The 18,114-nt window shown below is 44.5% G+C and overlaps 2 protein-coding genes across 8 annotated transcripts in view; one reads left to right on the top strand and one right to left on the bottom strand.

The window, feature by feature from the left end:
- cep43 (centrosomal protein 43) overlaps positions 1-3,503 on the bottom strand; it is a 39,857-nt gene extending 36,354 nt beyond the window's left edge. For 4 of the 6 annotated variants that reach the window (XM_085133977.1, XM_085133980.1, XM_085133981.1 and 1 more), the window contains exons 1-3: positions 3,313-3,501; positions 2,386-2,439; positions 1,808-1,862 (exon numbers count right to left, since the gene is read on the bottom strand). In XM_085133977.1, coding sequence (XP_084990103.1) covers positions 1,808-1,862; positions 2,386-2,439; positions 3,313-3,396 — 193 coding nt within the window. In that variant the 5' untranslated portion in view covers positions 3,397-3,501. Of the gene's footprint in view, positions 1-1,807; positions 1,863-2,385; positions 2,440-3,312 lie in introns of all 6 variants that reach the window. The other 2 variants (XM_085133978.1, XM_085133983.1) reach the window with 2 other exon arrangements.
- A 1,338-nt stretch (positions 3,504-4,841) lies between these two features.
- Positions 4,842-17,685, top strand: mboat2b (membrane bound O-acyltransferase domain containing 2b). 2 transcript variants are annotated; one of them, XM_085133975.1, is made up of 13 exons: positions 4,842-5,117; positions 6,969-7,114; positions 7,660-7,737; positions 8,163-8,258; positions 8,343-8,398; positions 8,473-8,527; positions 14,386-14,569; positions 14,769-14,961; positions 15,137-15,240; positions 15,328-15,392; positions 15,483-15,615; positions 15,764-15,915; positions 16,172-17,685. In XM_085133975.1, exons 1-13 carry the CDS (start codon positions 5,028-5,030, stop codon positions 16,341-16,343), a joined length of 1,524 nt encoding a protein of 507 aa, XP_084990101.1. In that variant the 5' UTR covers positions 4,842-5,027; the 3' UTR covers positions 16,344-17,685. The 2 variants fall into 2 exon arrangements, with proteins under 2 accessions (XP_084990101.1, XP_084990102.1); XM_085133976.1 differs by lacking the exon at positions 4,842-5,117 and adding an exon at positions 5,126-5,295.
- The last annotated feature ends 429 nt before the right edge of the window (positions 17,686-18,114 follow it).

The raw sequence follows: 18,114 nt of genomic DNA, 5'->3' as shown, positions 1-18,114 counted from the left end.
TTTCACCTCTCATCCGAGAGGCTTCTTCAGTTCTAAGGTCAAATGGTGGAGAGTCCCAGATATAAACCTGGTGGGAGTGTCCCCCCACAGAGGGACAAAAGGACCCCCTGATGATCCTCTAATCGCCTGAGCCAAGGTGTGGAACTGGGTGTGGGTCCCAATCAGCCAGAGTTTCGGGTGAGTTCATTGTGAAACCTGGCCCCACCTTATCATGCGAATTCCTGAGGTCAGATGGCCCAGGGAGTGAGTGGGCGTTAAGGCGTCTGGGAAGGGATCTCAAAACTGGATTATAGATGGCAGAGAGTTGGTGTCGTAAACCACCGCCTCTGTTCAAAGATGGTCGCTCACAGTGGACATAGATGGCTTCTTTCACTCCTCTTTCAAACCATCTGTCCTCTCTGTCCAAAATGTGAACATTGGCATCCTCGACAGAGTGTCCTTTATCCTTAAGATGCAGATGGACAGCTGAATCTTGTCCTGTGGAGGTGGCTCTTCTGTGTTGTGCCATGCGCTTGTGAAGTGGCTGTTTGGTCTCTCCAATGTAGAGGTCTGGGCATTCCTCGCTGCACTGTACGGCATACACCACATTGTTAAGTCTGTGTTTTGGCGTTTTGCCTTTCGGGTGAACCAGTTTTTGTCTGAGTGTGTTGCTGGGTCTGAAGTACACCGGGATGTCATGCTTGGAGAAAACCCTCCTGAGTTTCTCTGATACACCGGCTACATAGGGGATGACAATGTTGTTGCGTCTGTCCTTCTTATCCTCCCTCGCTGGTGTCCGATCTTCTTTTCTGTGCCTCTTTGCTGACTTTAAGAATGCCCATTTAGGATAGCCGCACGTTTTGAGTGCTATTGCAACTCTCTCTTATTTGGTCTCCCTAATAAGTCCCTCCATAAACTTCAACTTCTTCAGAATTCTGCAGCTCTGGTGATAACTTGTACTCCCTTAAGAGACCATATTACCCCAATTTTTCAACAGTTTCACTGGTTGCCCATAGAAGCCAGGATAAACTTTAAAATCTTAGTTCTCACATTTAAGTGTATTCATAACCTCCTTATCTTACCCTCCTTATCTCTGTGATCTGCTTCATATCCCCACTCATCTTGTTGTTCCTTCTGCTCGCCTTATCACTATGGGGCACAGAGCTTTCAGTCGCTCTGCTCCTCGGCTCTGGAACTCACTTCCTTCAGCCTTAAGAAATATAGATTCCCTTTCCTTATTTAAGTCACAACTCAAAACCTACTTGTTTAAACTGGCTTACTCGCTTTAATACAGATTTTACTTGCTGTCAAATCGTGTTTTTTTTTTAAATTTGTTGTTTGTGGTTGTATTTTGTGTTTTTTGTATTTTAATTTATTATAATCTATTTTAATCTACTGTTTTATTGATATCTTCTTCTCTTTGTAAGGTGACCTTGGAAAGGCGCCCTCAAATAAAATATATTATTAATATGATTATTATTACTTGTTGCCATTGTAACAAATACTGCAGTCTGATGAGCGATGACATCAGGATAAGAAAGAAACGCATGATGAACCTGCGGATGCTCCGCCATGGTGCTCACGGGCGGTTTCACTCTTAGTGAAAGCTGCTGGGTCAGTGAGGGATTCTTTAGAGCAGGTTTGAAATTATTTAAACCTTTATGAACTCTCTCGCTGATGAGTCTTTCTGTTGGACTAATTTTAGTAAAACTGTAAAATAACAGCCATGAAGCAGTATGACCTTCATCACTGCTAACCTGCTCGTGAAATGTTGCTGCTCAGTGCAACCGGCTGCAGGCAGGCAAGAAGAGGAAGTTGAGGAACTCACCGTCTTTGGTGTTGAGACATTTTTTCAGGCTCTCGTTGACCAGCGGACTTTTATTCTGAGGAGAAACATCGGCGAGAGCTCAGAGCAGGTCAAAGCTGTCAGTCACACAGCAAGACCATCATTGACCCCTCCCAACTTCCTGACTCCTCCCACCTCATTGTTCACTTTTCCAGGCTACAAACTTAGATTTTAATCTAAATACACCATGAACCTGCTGTCTCACGTATTCCTGAATTTGAATACTTTATTAATGACGTAGTAATAGTCGCTCCGAGACACTTAAACCTGGAACTGACTAAAGTTAAAATATAGCAAAATAGCTCTTATTATAAATATTCCAGTATGCTACACAAATTAAATATATATGGTTAACATTGCCCTTGTTATGTGCAGATATTTTAGTGTGTGCTGTGCATTAGATGGAGGAATTGTTCAGTGCTGCATTACGTATAATCTCATGCTCTCGTTGTGACTGGCCAGCATGTCACAGAGTGAGTGGGAGGTTTTGTCTGGCATTGTCCTGATCTTGGACTATGACGGACAGCACTGACTGATCAACTTCTGTGTGAATCACTCACCTCCAGTTTGTCCTGCTCCTCCATTGCCAGGAACACCGCCGCTCTCATCTCCGCCTGCAGGAACATGTCATCAATACAGGCAGTTATTGAAACCGATCAGTAAATTCATACATGTCATTCATGACAGATATTTCAAACTAAAAGGGTTTCCTAAATATTATTTCATTTCCATTCATCAGTTTTCTTCCAGTCATAGTATACAGGGTCGTGGGGGGGTGGAGCCTCTCCCAGAGGCGGGACACACCTGGACGGGTCACCAGCGTGTTGCAGGACTAACAGCGTTTCATTCATTTGCTGTATTTCACATTATTTTTATATGAGCGCGGATCTTCCTGGTTCCTGGATCACATTTTAGGCTGATGGGTTCCAACTGTGCTGAAGTTAGCACGCACGAAACTAGACCTGCACCATCCACACAGCGCTTAGTTTAGATATAAGTCACAAACTGATCAGATATCAGTCACAAACTGATCAGATATCAATAAGAGTGGTTTCAGGTTTGGAGGTGAGTCTTTCTCAGCTCAATTCACCTGACGCTGTCGAGTCACATGACAAAAACAGGGCGTGAAAGGAAATAAAAAAGGAAAACTATTTTTATTTGTTCTGTGAGGTTTCTTCTTCCTGGCTGTGAGCTTTGAGGTTCTATGCTGAGCCGCAGTTACACGTTATTAGTAATAAAATGTCTCATCTACTCTCGCGGATGTTTAAACCGGTTTCAAAGGTTAGATCCTGCTTGATCGACAACAGCAGCAACAGAGCTCACACAGCTGCTGAACCTCTACACTCAGTCAGAACTTCATCTCTCCTCTTGGGTTAAATAAAATAAACCTGAAACAGTCTCTGAGCAGCCGGCTAGCAGTCGTTAGCTGCGAGTAGCTGTAGCCTATCCCGCCGTCAGGGCGTTTCACGTTAAACGTGACCTTTCACCTTCAGCTTGTTCAGAGCTCCGCTGTTCTCAAGATTCTGGATCAGCAGGTCCCGCAGTTCCGTGTCGTCCTCGGCTGCTGACATTTTTCTGTCTGAAGCTTAAGGTGCTAACGTAGCTAATTGCTGCTGCCAGGACAACACGCCAAAACAACGTGACGCAACTTCCGCCCTTTCTTCTTCTGTTGCTCTTTAGTTCAGCCTGAATGCCATCTGCTGGCTTGCAGTCGGAACTACAGCTGGATAATTTACCTGTTTAACAAACGGCGTTCACGGTCCGTGAGAGGGATTCAGCCTCACGTTTTTCATTTTATTTCCACTTTTATTATTTTTTACATTTAAGCCTTCAGTGGCAGGCTGCGGCACCCACGGTGTGGGACGGAGAGATTTCGCAGGTCTTTCCTCCCCACTGCTGTCAGACTGTACAACAAAGACTCCAACTGATCAAACACACACATCCACACATGTGCAATAACACTAAGTGCAATTCTCTTTTCTTGCATCGTTGTATTTTTACTCAGTTGTATATAGAATTTGTATTCTATTTTTATCCTATTGTATATTTTATTCTATTTTATTCTACTCTATATACTATTTTATTTTATTCTATTCTGTACAGTTGTGTACTGTATTTATTCTTATTATATTCTAATTTTTGCTACATAACCTTTGCACTGTCCACTTCCTGCTGTGACAAAACAAATTTCACACGTGTGGGACTAATAAAGGTTATTTTATCTTATGATTTCTAAGTTTCTGAGCTAGTTTGTGACCTTGTATTTATTATATCTCCAAACGGAGTCTGTCTTCACATTAAATTAATAACTGCAGTCGTTGCACGTCTGCTACAAAAAGCTTCAGAGGGGCCAAAAAATAAAACAGAAGACTCATAAGATCCCCAGTGAGTAAAAATACTGCACTGTACTGCACAGAATACTGCATACAAAAGGGTTACCAAAAGTGACCAAAAAGCACCAATGAACGCCACAGTAAATCATTCCTACCTGTGGCCATCTCTCCTCCTTCTAATACAATGTAAACACTACAATAGTTACATCCTTTTGGCACACAGTCTTTCTTACTCTGTAATGTTTCTGTCAATTTGTTAATATTTATTTATAATCACATATGTCAACCCTGAATATTTATTACTTGGTGACTTGTATTGTATATATTATGCTATTTCTCATATCTTAACATACTGTATTGATAAATAGTCTAGTTTGTTTTTGTTAATGCTACTGTACTGACACAACTGTAACCCATATAATTTCCCTAGGAATTAATAAAGTATTCTGATTCTGATCAAATCAGGAATGGCTCTCATATACAGTAAAACACATTCAGTCCATCAGTTTTGAGTGCGACCGACAAACTTTTTTTTAATGAATTAATTTATTAATTTATTAGTTATTGATTTCCTGTTTTGCCAGTTTTATCTTTAAAGACTTAAACGATTAAAAAAAAGACTTTGCCTTCAGAGGCGGTGAGCTGTGTGTGTGTGTTCTTTAGCCAGATGCCAACAGATGTTTCTGAGACTGATCTGAAGAGAAAGCAGCAGGAGGAGGAGGCAGACGGAGGGGGAGAGGCGGAGCAGAAAGCAGAGAAGCACGCGCAGACGCACGGGCACGGACCTCCGGTGGATCACGGAGCCTCCGCCGCCTCTGCGCAGCTGCAGCCGGTATCAGAAGCAGTACGGTCGGCCTAAAATCGGAACTATGGCTGACGACGGAGCTCCATCCACGGCCTGCACAGGCTCCAGCCTTCTGCAGCCGCTCAGCGAGCTCACCGACCTGCCGCTGGACCAGGTAAGAGCCGCCGGAGCCCGGACCTCGGCGGCCGCCGCTCCGGAGGTCCGAGACGGGGGTACAAAGAGAGGCGAGGACGGGGAAGGGAGGAGGGCTTTGTCCGTAAAAGTAAAGGGCGGAGGCCTCGTGCAGACTCCTGCAGCTGTGATGGAGGACAGGCTTCATGCTGCTCATTCACGTAAGGAGGAGGAGGAAGGGGATGTACGAGTGCAGCTGTGCGGACTATTGTGATGATGATGAAGGGGGAAGGCATGTCGGTGGTGGTGGGGGGAGGGGAGGGGGGGGGTGATCTGTCACCCGTGATGCTCCTGAGGCTCCACCTTTCCTCTTAGGTTTCGTCTGCGTTGGGGTCAGGTGTGGAGCTTCTCTGACGCAGGTGTGGCTCAGGTGATAACCAGGCACAGCCATGACCTCCACGTCAGCTCCTGATTGGTCATTCCTCAGTCCAGAGCTCAGAGGGGGTGGAGCAGCTGCTCACTCAGCAGATGGTAGATCAGAGTGTGGTTGTGTGGACCTTCACCAGGTGATCCTGGTGAGCTGCTGCACACACCTACCCTCTGACTGGCTGACAGCCAGGCCTCTGGAACCGGTTCAGGTGACCAGGTGCCTCAGTTTACTAGTTTTACAGGGAAGTACTGATGATACCAGTATCTCCTGTGGGCTGATGTCATTGTGTGTGAGTCTTCAGAGAAAAATCCTGTTTCTACACCACACAGCAAGTTTCACGCCTCTGAGTGGAGGCTCTGGTGTCACTTCCCTCCGAGGCAGGAAGTGGGGACTGCCAGAGGCGCTCCGAGAAGGAGGCCAGGGGGTGCGACCCTCACCATGGTCGCTCCATCTCAAACAGCACATTTCATCTTCTGCTCGACCGTCTCTGATTTTCATAAATATTTATGGTCCATAGTGTGAACACACGGCCGCTGTAACCTTTAAACAGTTTGTAGATACTCTAACAGTACAACAGAGAGTACTACAGAGAACTGTTTGAAAACTGCTGCATCAGCAAACTTTCAGGCCTTTTTCACACATTCAAACATGAAAATCTCAAACCTGTAAAAGATCAAAGCCAGAGATCTCGCTGCTCCTTATTCCCATCGTCCTGACTCAGATGTGTACTTTGGGACAGGCACAGTAAAACTTGCCTGAGTATCATTTAGGTAGCTTCGAGGCGTCTTGTAACGTCTTATATTTCAGGACACTCTGATAAAAACTTCAGACTGTAAGAAAATACCTCGTGATGGTGACTCAGTGATGAGTACTTCGACTTCACAGTGTTGTAAAAAAACTCTGATTGTTCTAATTCTGAGTTTTCAAGTACAAAGAGACACAAAGTACTGCAGGTGGTGATATCATTGCTCTGTTTACAAACACACAATACTACAAAAACTGACAGCACTATTGATACTCTGACATTACTACAGATATTAGTCAGATAGTACTCTGATGTTATTTTCTTAGTATTCTGGTATTAGTCTGTAGTAGACGGTGACTGGACAATAACATGGCTGTTACTGTGCTAATGATGATGAAGATCCTCCTCCTCCTCGCCTTCTTGCAGGAGGAGCTGCTTGGAGAAAAAGGCAGCCATTTTGTGCTTGTGTTGGTTCTGAAAGAGTCATGTGACACCTCTCTCACACCCAGGAGGGGGCGGTGGCGCTCAGGTTTGGTCCCCTCAGCAGGAGGCAGGCAGGATTAGCCAATGAGCATGCAGCACCCCTCTGTGAAGGTGTTAGAGAAGGTGAGGGGTCAGCCTGAGGGAGGCAGAGCAGTCTAACGGTGGGCGGGTCTGCCCTCTCTCACCTGGATGTACTGAAGCACCAATGACGTGCTGTCTGTTTGCTTCACCTGCAGGTGAACTTCGTAGCGTGCCAGCTCTGCGCTCTGATCTCCGCCTTCTGGTTTCGTCTCTTCCTCCATCCCAGTAAGACCAGTCCCATCATCCGGCACGTGGTGGCCACGCTGCTGGGACTCTATTTTGCCATGTTCTGCTTCGGCTGGTAAGACCAACTACGACTCAGGATCAATAAAACTGAGCTCTCCAAAGTCTGACTTATCCTAAAATTGAACCAATCAGAGCTCTGATAGAGGTCACACCTGCGTCGCTCATCTCACCTGTAAAGGAAAAATTACACAATAATGACTTGTCAGGAGCAGAAAACATCAGATGTGACTGGACTAAATAAGAACCCGCTGTTAGAGCAGCTTTGCATGACTCACAGTCATAATAATCCTTCTTTCATTTTCTCGCCATCTGAAACAACTTTTAGCTCCCCCCCTTTAAGAAAGCTTTCTTCTGATTCGCTCTGTGTGTCAGATGACCCTAAAACAAACTCTCTATGACATCATCCAGATCCCAGAGGGAAAAATGCTGTGACTGACTGAGTGTTGAGGGCAGCCTGAGCGTTGGCTCACAGAGATTACTGTTTGTACACCAAGCTCATTATGTTTAATGTGAGCATCCGTCACAGGAGCAGCAGACACATCACGTGTTCTGGTCAGCTGGTGTCTTAAGATGATGCTCTGTGTTCTCCTTGTTTTACAGGTATGCTCTCCACTTCCTGGTTCAGAGCGGACTCACCTACGGCATCATGATCCTCACCGGAGTCGAACACATGCACAAGTGAGCGTCACACGCGACATGCATTAAAACGCTGCTAACAAGCCATTAATGAGCTCAGGGTTAATGAGGAAACTTTTTATCACCTTTGATGTCAGGAGAGCAGCTCACAGTCGGACCTCTGTTATTTCCAGCTCTGTGAACATTAGGTCATGAATACTGGCACAAAAGGACTTCCACAGATTCTGATGTTGTAAAAGTAACAATGTGCTCCTTTCAGCCAAACAAACATGACTGCACCAGGTGTTCTGTCCTCAAAAGGATGCAAACTTCAGACTGGTGAAGGTCTTAAATCCGTGGAGCTTCACATGAGCTACAGCCAGAAACCTGAGTGAGCCAGATCATCACAGAGGTCCTCAGACCTCAGTGAGGCCGTCAGGACCGCCGACCCCAAGTTGAATGACAGCCTGTTCTCTGTGTTTTTCCAGGTACTGCCTAGTGGTGGCGCTCACATACCTGAGCCTGTGTCAGATCACTCGAGTGTACGTCTTTGACTACGGCATGTACACCGCCGATTTCACAGGGTAACGCCTCCGCTCTGTGGCCCATTCACTCCTAAATGCCTCCCCGTGTCCAGGCTCTAATCTCTGCCTCTGCCCTCTCTGCAGCCCCATGATGGTCATCACTCAGAAGATCACCAGTCTGGCATTTGAGATCCATGACGGTGAGCTGCACTCTCAGACGGGCTGTTTTCCGTAAATCCTGCAGGTTTTACTGTCCACTCTGTGTTTCTGACAGGAATGGCTCGGAAGGAGGAACATTTGACGGCGGGACAGAAGATTCTGGCAATAAGGTTTGTTCACGGTAGAAACATTATTTACTGGAGCAGAAATCACCATGTTCAGGCAGGAGGGTGGAGCTTAAGACAAAATCCATGCCTCCATGGTAGACACTTGTCAATCAAAGGTATCTCCGCCCTAATATTTCTCCCTAAAAGTGATGCAACTTCCAGCTGTACTTCTGTTCATGCAAAACAGGTTTAGTATGAAAAAATAGCTTCACCTAAACTAAAAACAAAAAATACTCGGAGGAGTCACTTTTACTGGATCAGTCCTTCAAAACTCATGACATAGTGGAACCCTTTGAATGGTCTTCTTCCTGCTCTTAGTAGATCTTTGCATGAACAATCCTCATTCTGTGGCCTTCATTTTTCATCACGTTATCGGCAGTGTTGGAGTTCAAAGTTGTTGATTCTGCTCGTCTGGACGTTTCGTCACTCATACAGGTGACTTCTTCAGTCTCAGCTGACTGCATGTTTCCTCAACCTTACAAACAGTACATTTACACAATAACTGAAATTAGCCACTAAATGAACAATCGGCTGTGAGGTCAGTTCCTTGAACATTAATCAATCAATGGTAGGCAGCTCTGAACAGCACATCCAGAACACCTTGGATTTTATTGAGAAGGTGAGAGATGTCATTATGGAGGCAGATGAACAATGGTCTCATATAATGTTACATCTCTCTTCACTTGTGTTCCAGTCACTGAAGCGTTGGAGGTAGTTCGTAAGACATTACAGGATGACCCCAACCTTAGCAACAGGACCACTCTCAGCATTGACCAAGTGTGTTTACTTTTGGAACTGTGTCTTAATTCCACCTATTTCACATACAAGGGTCAGTACTACAGTCAGAAACATGGGTGTGCCAGGATTTCCCATTCTCCCATTCTCACCCACTGTGGCCAACGTGTACATGGAAGAAGTGGAAAAGAGGGCTCTTTTATCCAACTATGGAACACCACCAAGTCATTGGTTCAGATATGTGGATGACACCTGGGTGAAAATCAAATCTCAGCACGGGACGTACCACAATTCATGGATCACATTAACTCGATGGACCAACACATCAAATTCACAAGGAAGGTAGGGCTGCCATGATTAGTCGACTAGTCACGATTACGTCGACTATCAAAATCGTTGCAGAGTAATTTAATAGTCAATGCATCATTTGAAGCTTTTTAAGATCCTGCAAGACACAGGAATAAGTAGTAGGATTTAAGAGTGTAATAACGGACTGAAACAGAAGATGGCAGCAATGCATCTACAAGGATGCCAGCTGCCGTTAAACGCCAAAGAAGAAGAAGAAGGAGCAGTCTTCGGTATCATAGCTGTGTCCAGATTCAGGGGCTGTATCCCAATTCAGGGTCTGCAGCATTGACTGCAGAAAACAGTCAATGGTCTGCAGCCTTAACGGTCCACGAGGGCCGCGTACTCAAAGACCGCTAAGGCCGGAAGTGCGAGGCTTGTAAAATGGGACGGTCTAGCCGCCCAGGTTGCCTAGCAACCATGATACTAACAGCTGGAAACCTTTCATACAGCTTTGTTTGACAGAAATGAAGGAGAAAATCTTTTGTTCATTTGTTTGTTTGTTTCTACATGAGCTTTGATCATTGTCTGAAAGATTAAGGTCAGCTATTGAACGGCGTATATTTTAAAGTAAAGGCTTTAAAACCAAGTTAGTACAAACGTCACTAATGTCACATAACTTTGCCGACATGTGGCCAACAGTAATGTTTTAATGTTCTTCGTTATTAAACATTTGCACATAAATAAGTGACATAATATTCAGTACTTACTTAAAGTTTACTCTTCGGGCGCTCCGCTTCTGCCGTCTGTGGCAAAATTATCCACACCGACTGCCGCGCTATGAATTGTGGGATATGTTGGGCCTCGAAGTCTACACTGCCACAGCCTTAAAATTCAGGGAAATGAAGGACGCATTTGAGGGCCGCATTTCGAGCAGCCTTTGAATTGGGACAGCCTTCGGCGCGCCACCGTGACGTAATCGGCCTTAAAATGCAGCCTTTAAGGCTGCAGACCCTGAATTGGGATACAGCCAGGGACTGCATGGTCGTGTCCAAATTCATGGGCTGCATCCTCCTGAGGCCGCATTTGTAGACCGATTACGTCACAGCGACACGCCGAAGGCTGTCCAAATTCGTAGACTCCTCCGAATGCAGCCGACAAATCCGAATTTGAAGGATGGGTCGGGTGTGTCCTTTGTGGCCTACCATATCCCAGAATTCATAGCGCGGCCCAGCCAATTCCAGTTTCCAACAATGGCGGCCGCTACTAAGTTTTAAAAATTACTCATACTAATCTTTCTGGGTCACAAAATAAACTTACACATCAAATATCTGCTCGGTTTATCAAGATATCGCATATTTTCAAAAGTGCTTCGACGTTTTCGGAGACGTCTGCTACCCACCAGCTCGATGCGGCCGAGAATGGCACAACTCCCGGCACATCAATTTCAGATTACCGCGGACTTTCGCTACTCGGGTTAAACGTAATATATAAGTCACTTAGACAACCTAAAAATGTTATTGTTGGGCTTTTTTCAGTGTTTTGTTTGTTCATGAGTAAATCGGTTTGGCTGAGATTAAAGTTATTAGATTAGATTAGATAAAATAAAACTTTATTAATCCCCCGGGTGGGTTCCTCCTTGGTTTTTACACAGCTGACTAAACATCAAATAGAAAACTGATTAAACAGAAGTATAAGATGGTCGAGAATTTACGCCAGTGTCCTGTTATATTTTAGATAGCAAGGAGCAGACGGCTGAGTTTCTTAAACTCCACCGAGACAGCGGTGACGCTAATCAGAAGGCTAGACCGTCCAATTTCCCCAGCCGTTTACTTCCAGCCTACCCGACCCTCTGAGGACCCGGCCCACGTAGACCGCGAAGGCTGGGTCCACAGGAGGATGCAGCCCATAAATTTGGACACGACCCATATCTTCGGAAGCCGCATTTGTAGGCCGATTACGTGACAGCGACGCAACGAAGGCTGTCACAATTTGAAGACTCCTCCAAATGCGATCTTAAGCACTTTGGCAAAATTATGTATCATCTGTTTTATAATGTCTAATAAGCCTCATAATAAGCACAGTCACTACATGACTGAAACACAAGCTTAATCTCTCTATCAATAAAAATAGTATACACGTATGCTTGAATAAAAACAAACAGGTGATATGGAACACTTTTATTTTTATTTTAGCATACACTAAAAAATTACAATAGACAGCTGCACTTTTGTAGGCCAAGTACGTAAAGGTGACGCGACAAAGGCTGTCCCAATTCAAAGACTCCTCCAAATGCGGTCGACAAATGCGTCCTGCTTTTCCCCAGATTTGAAGGATGGGTCAGGTGTATCCTTCGTGGCCCAGCCAATTTCCAGTTTCCAACAATGGCGGCAGCTACTTAGTTTTAATATCACTCTTATTGCTCCTTCTGGTTCACAAAATAAACTTTTAAGATATTTTCAGAGAATGTAGCTGTGTGAACTTCAAATATCTGCTCAATTTATCAAGACATCGCATATTTGCAAAAATGCTCAGACATTTTCAGAGACTAGTTTCCCACTAGCTTGATAGGTGAACGGGAGGTCAAGGCTCACTAGAGTCGGCGAGAACAGCGAACTCCCGGCACATCGTTTTCAAACCCCCCACGGTCTTTCGCTACTCAGGTTAAACCTGGTCCCCCGACACAAACAGAGTAATGTAGTGTGTGCTGTTAAGTGCCAGAAGGACTGCCATTATACATCAGGGTAGCTAAACAACTTCTGGCTAAGTGGATGGCACAGCACACAAGAGCTAACTTGTCAGGCCAGGACTCCACAGTCTATTCACACCTACAGGCCAGTGGACACTCTTTCAATGATGAAGATGTAAACATCCTGGACAGTTAGGAGCGCTGGTTGAGTCAAGGAGGCCATTTACGTGAAAGGGGAAAGACCATCTCTTAATCAAGAAGGGGGCCTAAGGGTACATCTTTCGCCATCTTAGTGGTCATGAATATTTGCATATTAATTATCATAAACCAACCTCCCAGCAAATTGTTCAATCAGTGGGCTGGTTTCAATTATTGCGCAAATCTACTGTTTATAAGATTAGGGAAACCTGCAGTCAACTGAGACTGAAGAAGTCGCCTGGATAAATGACGAAATGTTTCCCCCACTAAAAACGTTACATCCAGATGAACAGAATCAACCTTTTACTTACCTGGGTGATTTAGCATGCATCAAGACAGTGTTAGAGTTGTTACTCAAAAAAGTAATCTATTGCACATTACTTGTTACTTATATTAAAAGTAGTGTTGTATGTTACTTAATTACTCACTGAAGAAAGTAATTTCTTACACAACCTGTTACATTACCTTCATGTCACTCCAACCTGAAGCACAGTCTGATAATTATCAATGAACAGTGTACACCTGAAGCTACAGTCGCACACTGACACAGATCTCTGTGCTAATAAGGACACACACACTCTTGAAGTTTGAACAAAAGCAAAGTTAAAACCAGCCAAACAGACTTCAGAGCAGTCGTCATGGTGATTCTGCTTTAGAAACATGAACAGGTAGAACTGCCTTTGTTAACCTGTTGTAGTTCAGGGTCTGGCTGGGGTCTACATATAGTCCGCTCTTTCATCACTCTTAAGTTCTTGGCTAGCTTAGCATTAGCATGCTGTCTGTGCAGATGTTAGCTAAATATCAGACATGATAAATGGATATGTACTTTTAGAGAGCTTTTCTAACTGAGGTTTTTACTACAAGTCTCACTATGCCAATCACATTAGCTCTTTGTTCTGTGTTCTGGTTCTCCTTTACTGTCTCCCCTTCATTGGCTCCATTAAAAATCCAGAATTTAAATCCTGCTCCTCACATTCAAGGTCTTGAATAATCAGACCCCATCTTATCTTAACAACCTTATAGTATCATATTGTTAGAGCACTTCACTCTCACACTGCAGGCTTACTTGTTTTTCCTAGAGTATTTAAAAGTAGAATGGGAGGGAGAACCTTCAGTTTTCAGGCCCCTCTTCTGTGGAACCAGCTTCCAGTTTGGATTTAGGAGACAGACAATATCTCTACTTTTAGGATTAGCCGTCAAACTTTCCTTTTTGCTAAAGCATATAGTTCGGGCTGGATCAGGTGACCCTGAATCCTCCCTTAGTTATGCTGCAATAGGTGAAGGTAGCTGGGGAATTCCCATGATGCACTGGGTGTTTCTTCTTAACTCACGTCACTCATGTGTTCATACACCTCTCGCATTAAATCATTGGTTCAATAAAAAGAGATTAGTACAAGAAACTGAACATTATTTATTGACATACAGAATTTAATGAAGCCATTTTGCAAGTACTCTGATGGCCCACCACAGCAGAACAGAATCCCAACAGTGATAGAAATTAAGGCGTGTGAAAACAGATCTTTTATATCAAACTTAAGGTTCATTTATTATTAATCTCTGGCTCTCTTCCACAGCGTGTCTTTTGTCCTGTCTTCCTCCCCTCACCCAAACCGGTCACAGCAGATGGCCGCCCCTCTCTGAGCCTGGTTCTGCTGGAGGTTTCTTCCTGTTAAAATTTAGTTTTTCCTTCCCACTGTCACCAGAGTGCTTGCTCATAGGGGCTCGTGTGATTGTTGGGGTTTTCTCTGTTTTCTTTGTATTCTTGTAAGTTACTGTAAAAAGCACCTTGAGGCAACTGTAGTTGTAATTTGGCGCTGTATAGATAAAACTGAATTGAAAATTGAATAGTCCTCCATGCCTTCTTTTGGAGCACGTTTCCATAGCATACAACATTCACAGGAGTCGCCAATAGAAAGCATTGTGGTGAAATGGTCTTAACCCTCTATTTATTTAGGAGAATGCCCAGTCTGCTGGAGTACTTCAGCTACAACTGTAACTTCATGGGGATCCTGGCTGGCCCCACCTGTTCCTACAACGACTACATCGGCTTCATCGAGGGAGACCCTCGACGCTGCAGAGACTATAAGGATGAAAGGAAGTCCAGCAGCAAGTTGAGGCACAGTGAGCCCTCCCCAAATGTAGGTCGCATGACTAAGGTATACCTGTATTTACAGTATGAGCAGTCGCCCCTGCTTGACATTAAACAGAAAGCAGGTTTAAGACATTTACCTTTGAGACGTTTAAACTGAGGAGCGTAATCTATTTCTTCTTTTGTTCATGATTGCTGACTGAATTTAAGACATACTGAACCTGAATGAATACTCTGTTTCTCCACAGATGGAGGTCGTACGTAAGGTCACCACCTCCTTCTTCTGCCTGCTGGTGTTTCTGTCAGTGTGTAAGGTTTTCCCAGTGGAGCGAAACATCGACGACGACTTCATTGCCAACACACCTTTCTATGCTCAAGTGGTTTACCTGTACCTGTCCATGCTGACTACCAGACCCAAGTACTACTTCGTCTGGACGCTTGGTGGGTGGCTGAAATCTGCTTTGTGCAAATAAACCTTCATGTGCTGCTGTAGAGAAATTGGATTAAAATCAAAATCTAACCGATCATTTGTGCTGAAATGAAAATGCTGGGTTCACCGTTAGCACAAACACACTGTTCATACCTAAATTTCTGACCAGTCACATCTGTGCTACAGCTGACGCCATCAACAACGCCGCCGGTTTTGGATTCAATGGTTACGACAGCGACGGCTCTGCTCGCTGGGACCTCATCTCCAATCTGAGGATCCTGAAGATCGAGGTCAGGACCATCACAGACCTGGACAAGTTTACGAGTCACTAAAATGGTTTGATAACATCAGTCTAACGGATCTCTGTCTGCTTCCAGTTTGCCACCAGCTTCAAAGTTTTCCTGGACAACTGGAACATTCAGACAGCACACTGGCTCAAAAGGTCACACTCAGTTACCTGATCTGGAATCTGTACCTGGCATGTGTAAAAATGACTGTTTGTGACCTCTGACCCCTTATCTCTGATTGACAGGGTGTGTTATGAGCGATGTCCCTACCATCCGACAGCAGCCACCTTCATCCTGTCAGCCATGTGGCACGGAGCCTATCCAGGATATTACCTCACTTTCCTCACAGGGATCGTCATCACGCTGGCAGCCAGAGCGGTGAGCCGCTGTTAGCTATTAGCCGCTAGCTGTTAGCCATTATCTGTTAGCAGTTAGCTGTTATCTGTTAACTGATGTTGCTGCTAAGCCTTTGAAATGAGACCTGTGTCCATTTTAGCAGTCATCCATGTTAACTTCTCATCCTCAGGTCAGACACAACGTTCGACCATACTTCCTGCACTCCTCCGTACACAAACTGGTCTATGATGTCATCACGTGGGCAGCCACTCAGATTGCCATCTGCTACACGGTGATACCTTTTGTCCTGCTGTCTGTGGGTCCATCCATGAAGTTCTACAGGTCAGTAAGTCAGAAAGGGTTGACCAAAGTTTAATCAAGATTCAATCCAGGTTTAATGCATGTTTAACACAGCTTTAACCCAGGTTTATATCAGGTTTTTCCAAGGTTTAATATAAGTTATTCCAGGTTTAACTAAGATATATTTCAGGTTTACTGCTGGTGCAGCCCAGGTTTAAACCTTGTTTAACCCAGGTTTAATTCATGTGTAACTTTGACTGCTCATAGCAGCATTTCTGAATTTTCATCTTCTCTGCAGTTCCTGGTACTTTAGCCTCCACATCGGCTGCATTCTGGTCGCATTTGTGCTGCCCGTCAAACGGAGGAATCTCCCTCTCAAAGACCAGCAGAAGAGCCCAGTGCAGGAATCGCTTCAGCGCCACCTAGAGGCTACAGACAGGACCTGCAGCCAGAAGGAGAAAACCACATGAGACAGAGGACAGAGAGCAATGATGTGACATCATGCATTACATGGACGTGTACAGAAAGTGGGCAGACGGAGCTTCCTGCTGGCTGGGTACAGAAACATGATGACGATTACTTGGAGTCATAGGGGGGGGGGGTATGGAAACAGGCCCCGTGTTGTCTTCAAAAGGATTCGTGACTGCTCAGATTCAGACAGATGTGTGGTGACGGAGGATTCATGTGTATAAATACATACGGTGTAAGTTGACATGGAGCTGCTGTGTGGGAACCGAGCTGCCCCAAACTCTCATGATCACCTGTGTAGTGTTTCTTTGTGGTTAAACACCTGCTGACTGTTCATCTGCAAGGAAGAAGAACAAAGGAGGGATGGGAAGAGTGGCTGGATGAGTGAAGCATGCACAAATGGAAGTCAGGCAGGTTAAACCACAGCATGACAGTGTTCACAGGGGCCGATAAAGGTCCACTCAGCAGCCTTACCCGTTTGGGTTTTTGCAGGTGTTACCTGGAGAGGGTGGCATCACGTTTACATTAGCAGATGTCTGAATCAAGTGATTTATGTCATTTCATTCCAAGCAGTCAGGTGTTTGCAGATTTAGCTCGAAGATTAAATGAACTGAAAGATCAGTAAGGGTCATGTGATCATCTTTCACGTTAAAGGAGAACCATTGAGCTAACCTGCAGCTCTAATCAGCTGTTTTACCCTCCTATGATTCAAAAATAATTTTAAAAAAACCCAACTTTTTTTAACTTCTTCTTCTGCTTCTCAGCTCAATAAACACTTTTAGCTCCTCTCTCTTTAAAGTCATCCTTCTTTAAAATCTTACTTCCTTCTGATTGGCCAGCTTCTGAAAACCCACTGAGGGGCAGCACTCTGTACCTGTGAGCTGTGCTGCCCACAGGAGATGACCACATAAAGAAATCTAATGTAATGACAAAAATATAGAACAGCGTTGAAGCTGAGTGCTAAGAGCAGGCTTGAGACTAGATTACTTTACGTTGGGTTACTTTAGATTACTCTGGATTACATTCACATGCTAGTGTTATTACTTTGACCTTGGGCCATGTTTCGTATGAACACATGCTAATATTATGTAAGAAAATAAAGAAAGTGCTTCGGGTTGGGTTCATCGTGGTTCTGTAGTCTGGTCTTCGGATCTAGGAGGACGTCCCGACAGGAAGTGCTATGCGTTTACTGCTGTGTGTTTTTGTAAACTGAGGAAAACACATTTCTGTTTCCTGTTGCCATATTTGTGTCAGTGTTGTTCCTGGTGGTTCTGGGACACAGACACCTCTCTGTGGGCTTCATGGTTTTGTAAATGTGAAATAAAGCTGATTTTTGACACCTGACCAGGTGAACATGTGTGATTGTTGCTGGGATGGTTGGAAGTTTGAGTCTGCACTTTAAACTTTGGCAGGCTGATAGGAATCAAACTAGAGAACAACTCTGTTAATAATTCCTAAAATATCAGGTCATAAAGTCGCTGGGTGATGTTTGTGGTTCAGAGATTTCACCAGCACAGCATTAAACCCACAAACATGCACACACAAACACTTTATTTAAAGCTATCACTCAGTGGATTTCTATCAAATACACCAGATGTTCTGCTATCCTCACACACTCCGGCCTTTCAGCCTGAGCTTGCATTTTCCTGCTTCTTCCTTAATTCTGAGTTAAGCAAATGTTCCACTGCACTAACTTTGGCTTTTGTACAGGAGGTGCAGTCTGTTACAGTATGTATAACCTCAGTAAGTATCTGGGTGCTTTACATAGTACAG

This window comes from Neolamprologus multifasciatus, chromosome 15, assembly GCF_963576455.1.
Source record: "Neolamprologus multifasciatus chromosome 15, fNeoMul1.2, whole genome shotgun sequence".
In the NCBI taxonomy this organism is placed as follows: domain Eukaryota; kingdom Metazoa; phylum Chordata; class Actinopteri; order Cichliformes; family Cichlidae; genus Neolamprologus; species Neolamprologus multifasciatus.
The sequence above is the reverse complement of the archived record's forward strand: the minus strand, read 5'-3'. Positions and strand labels throughout refer to the sequence as shown.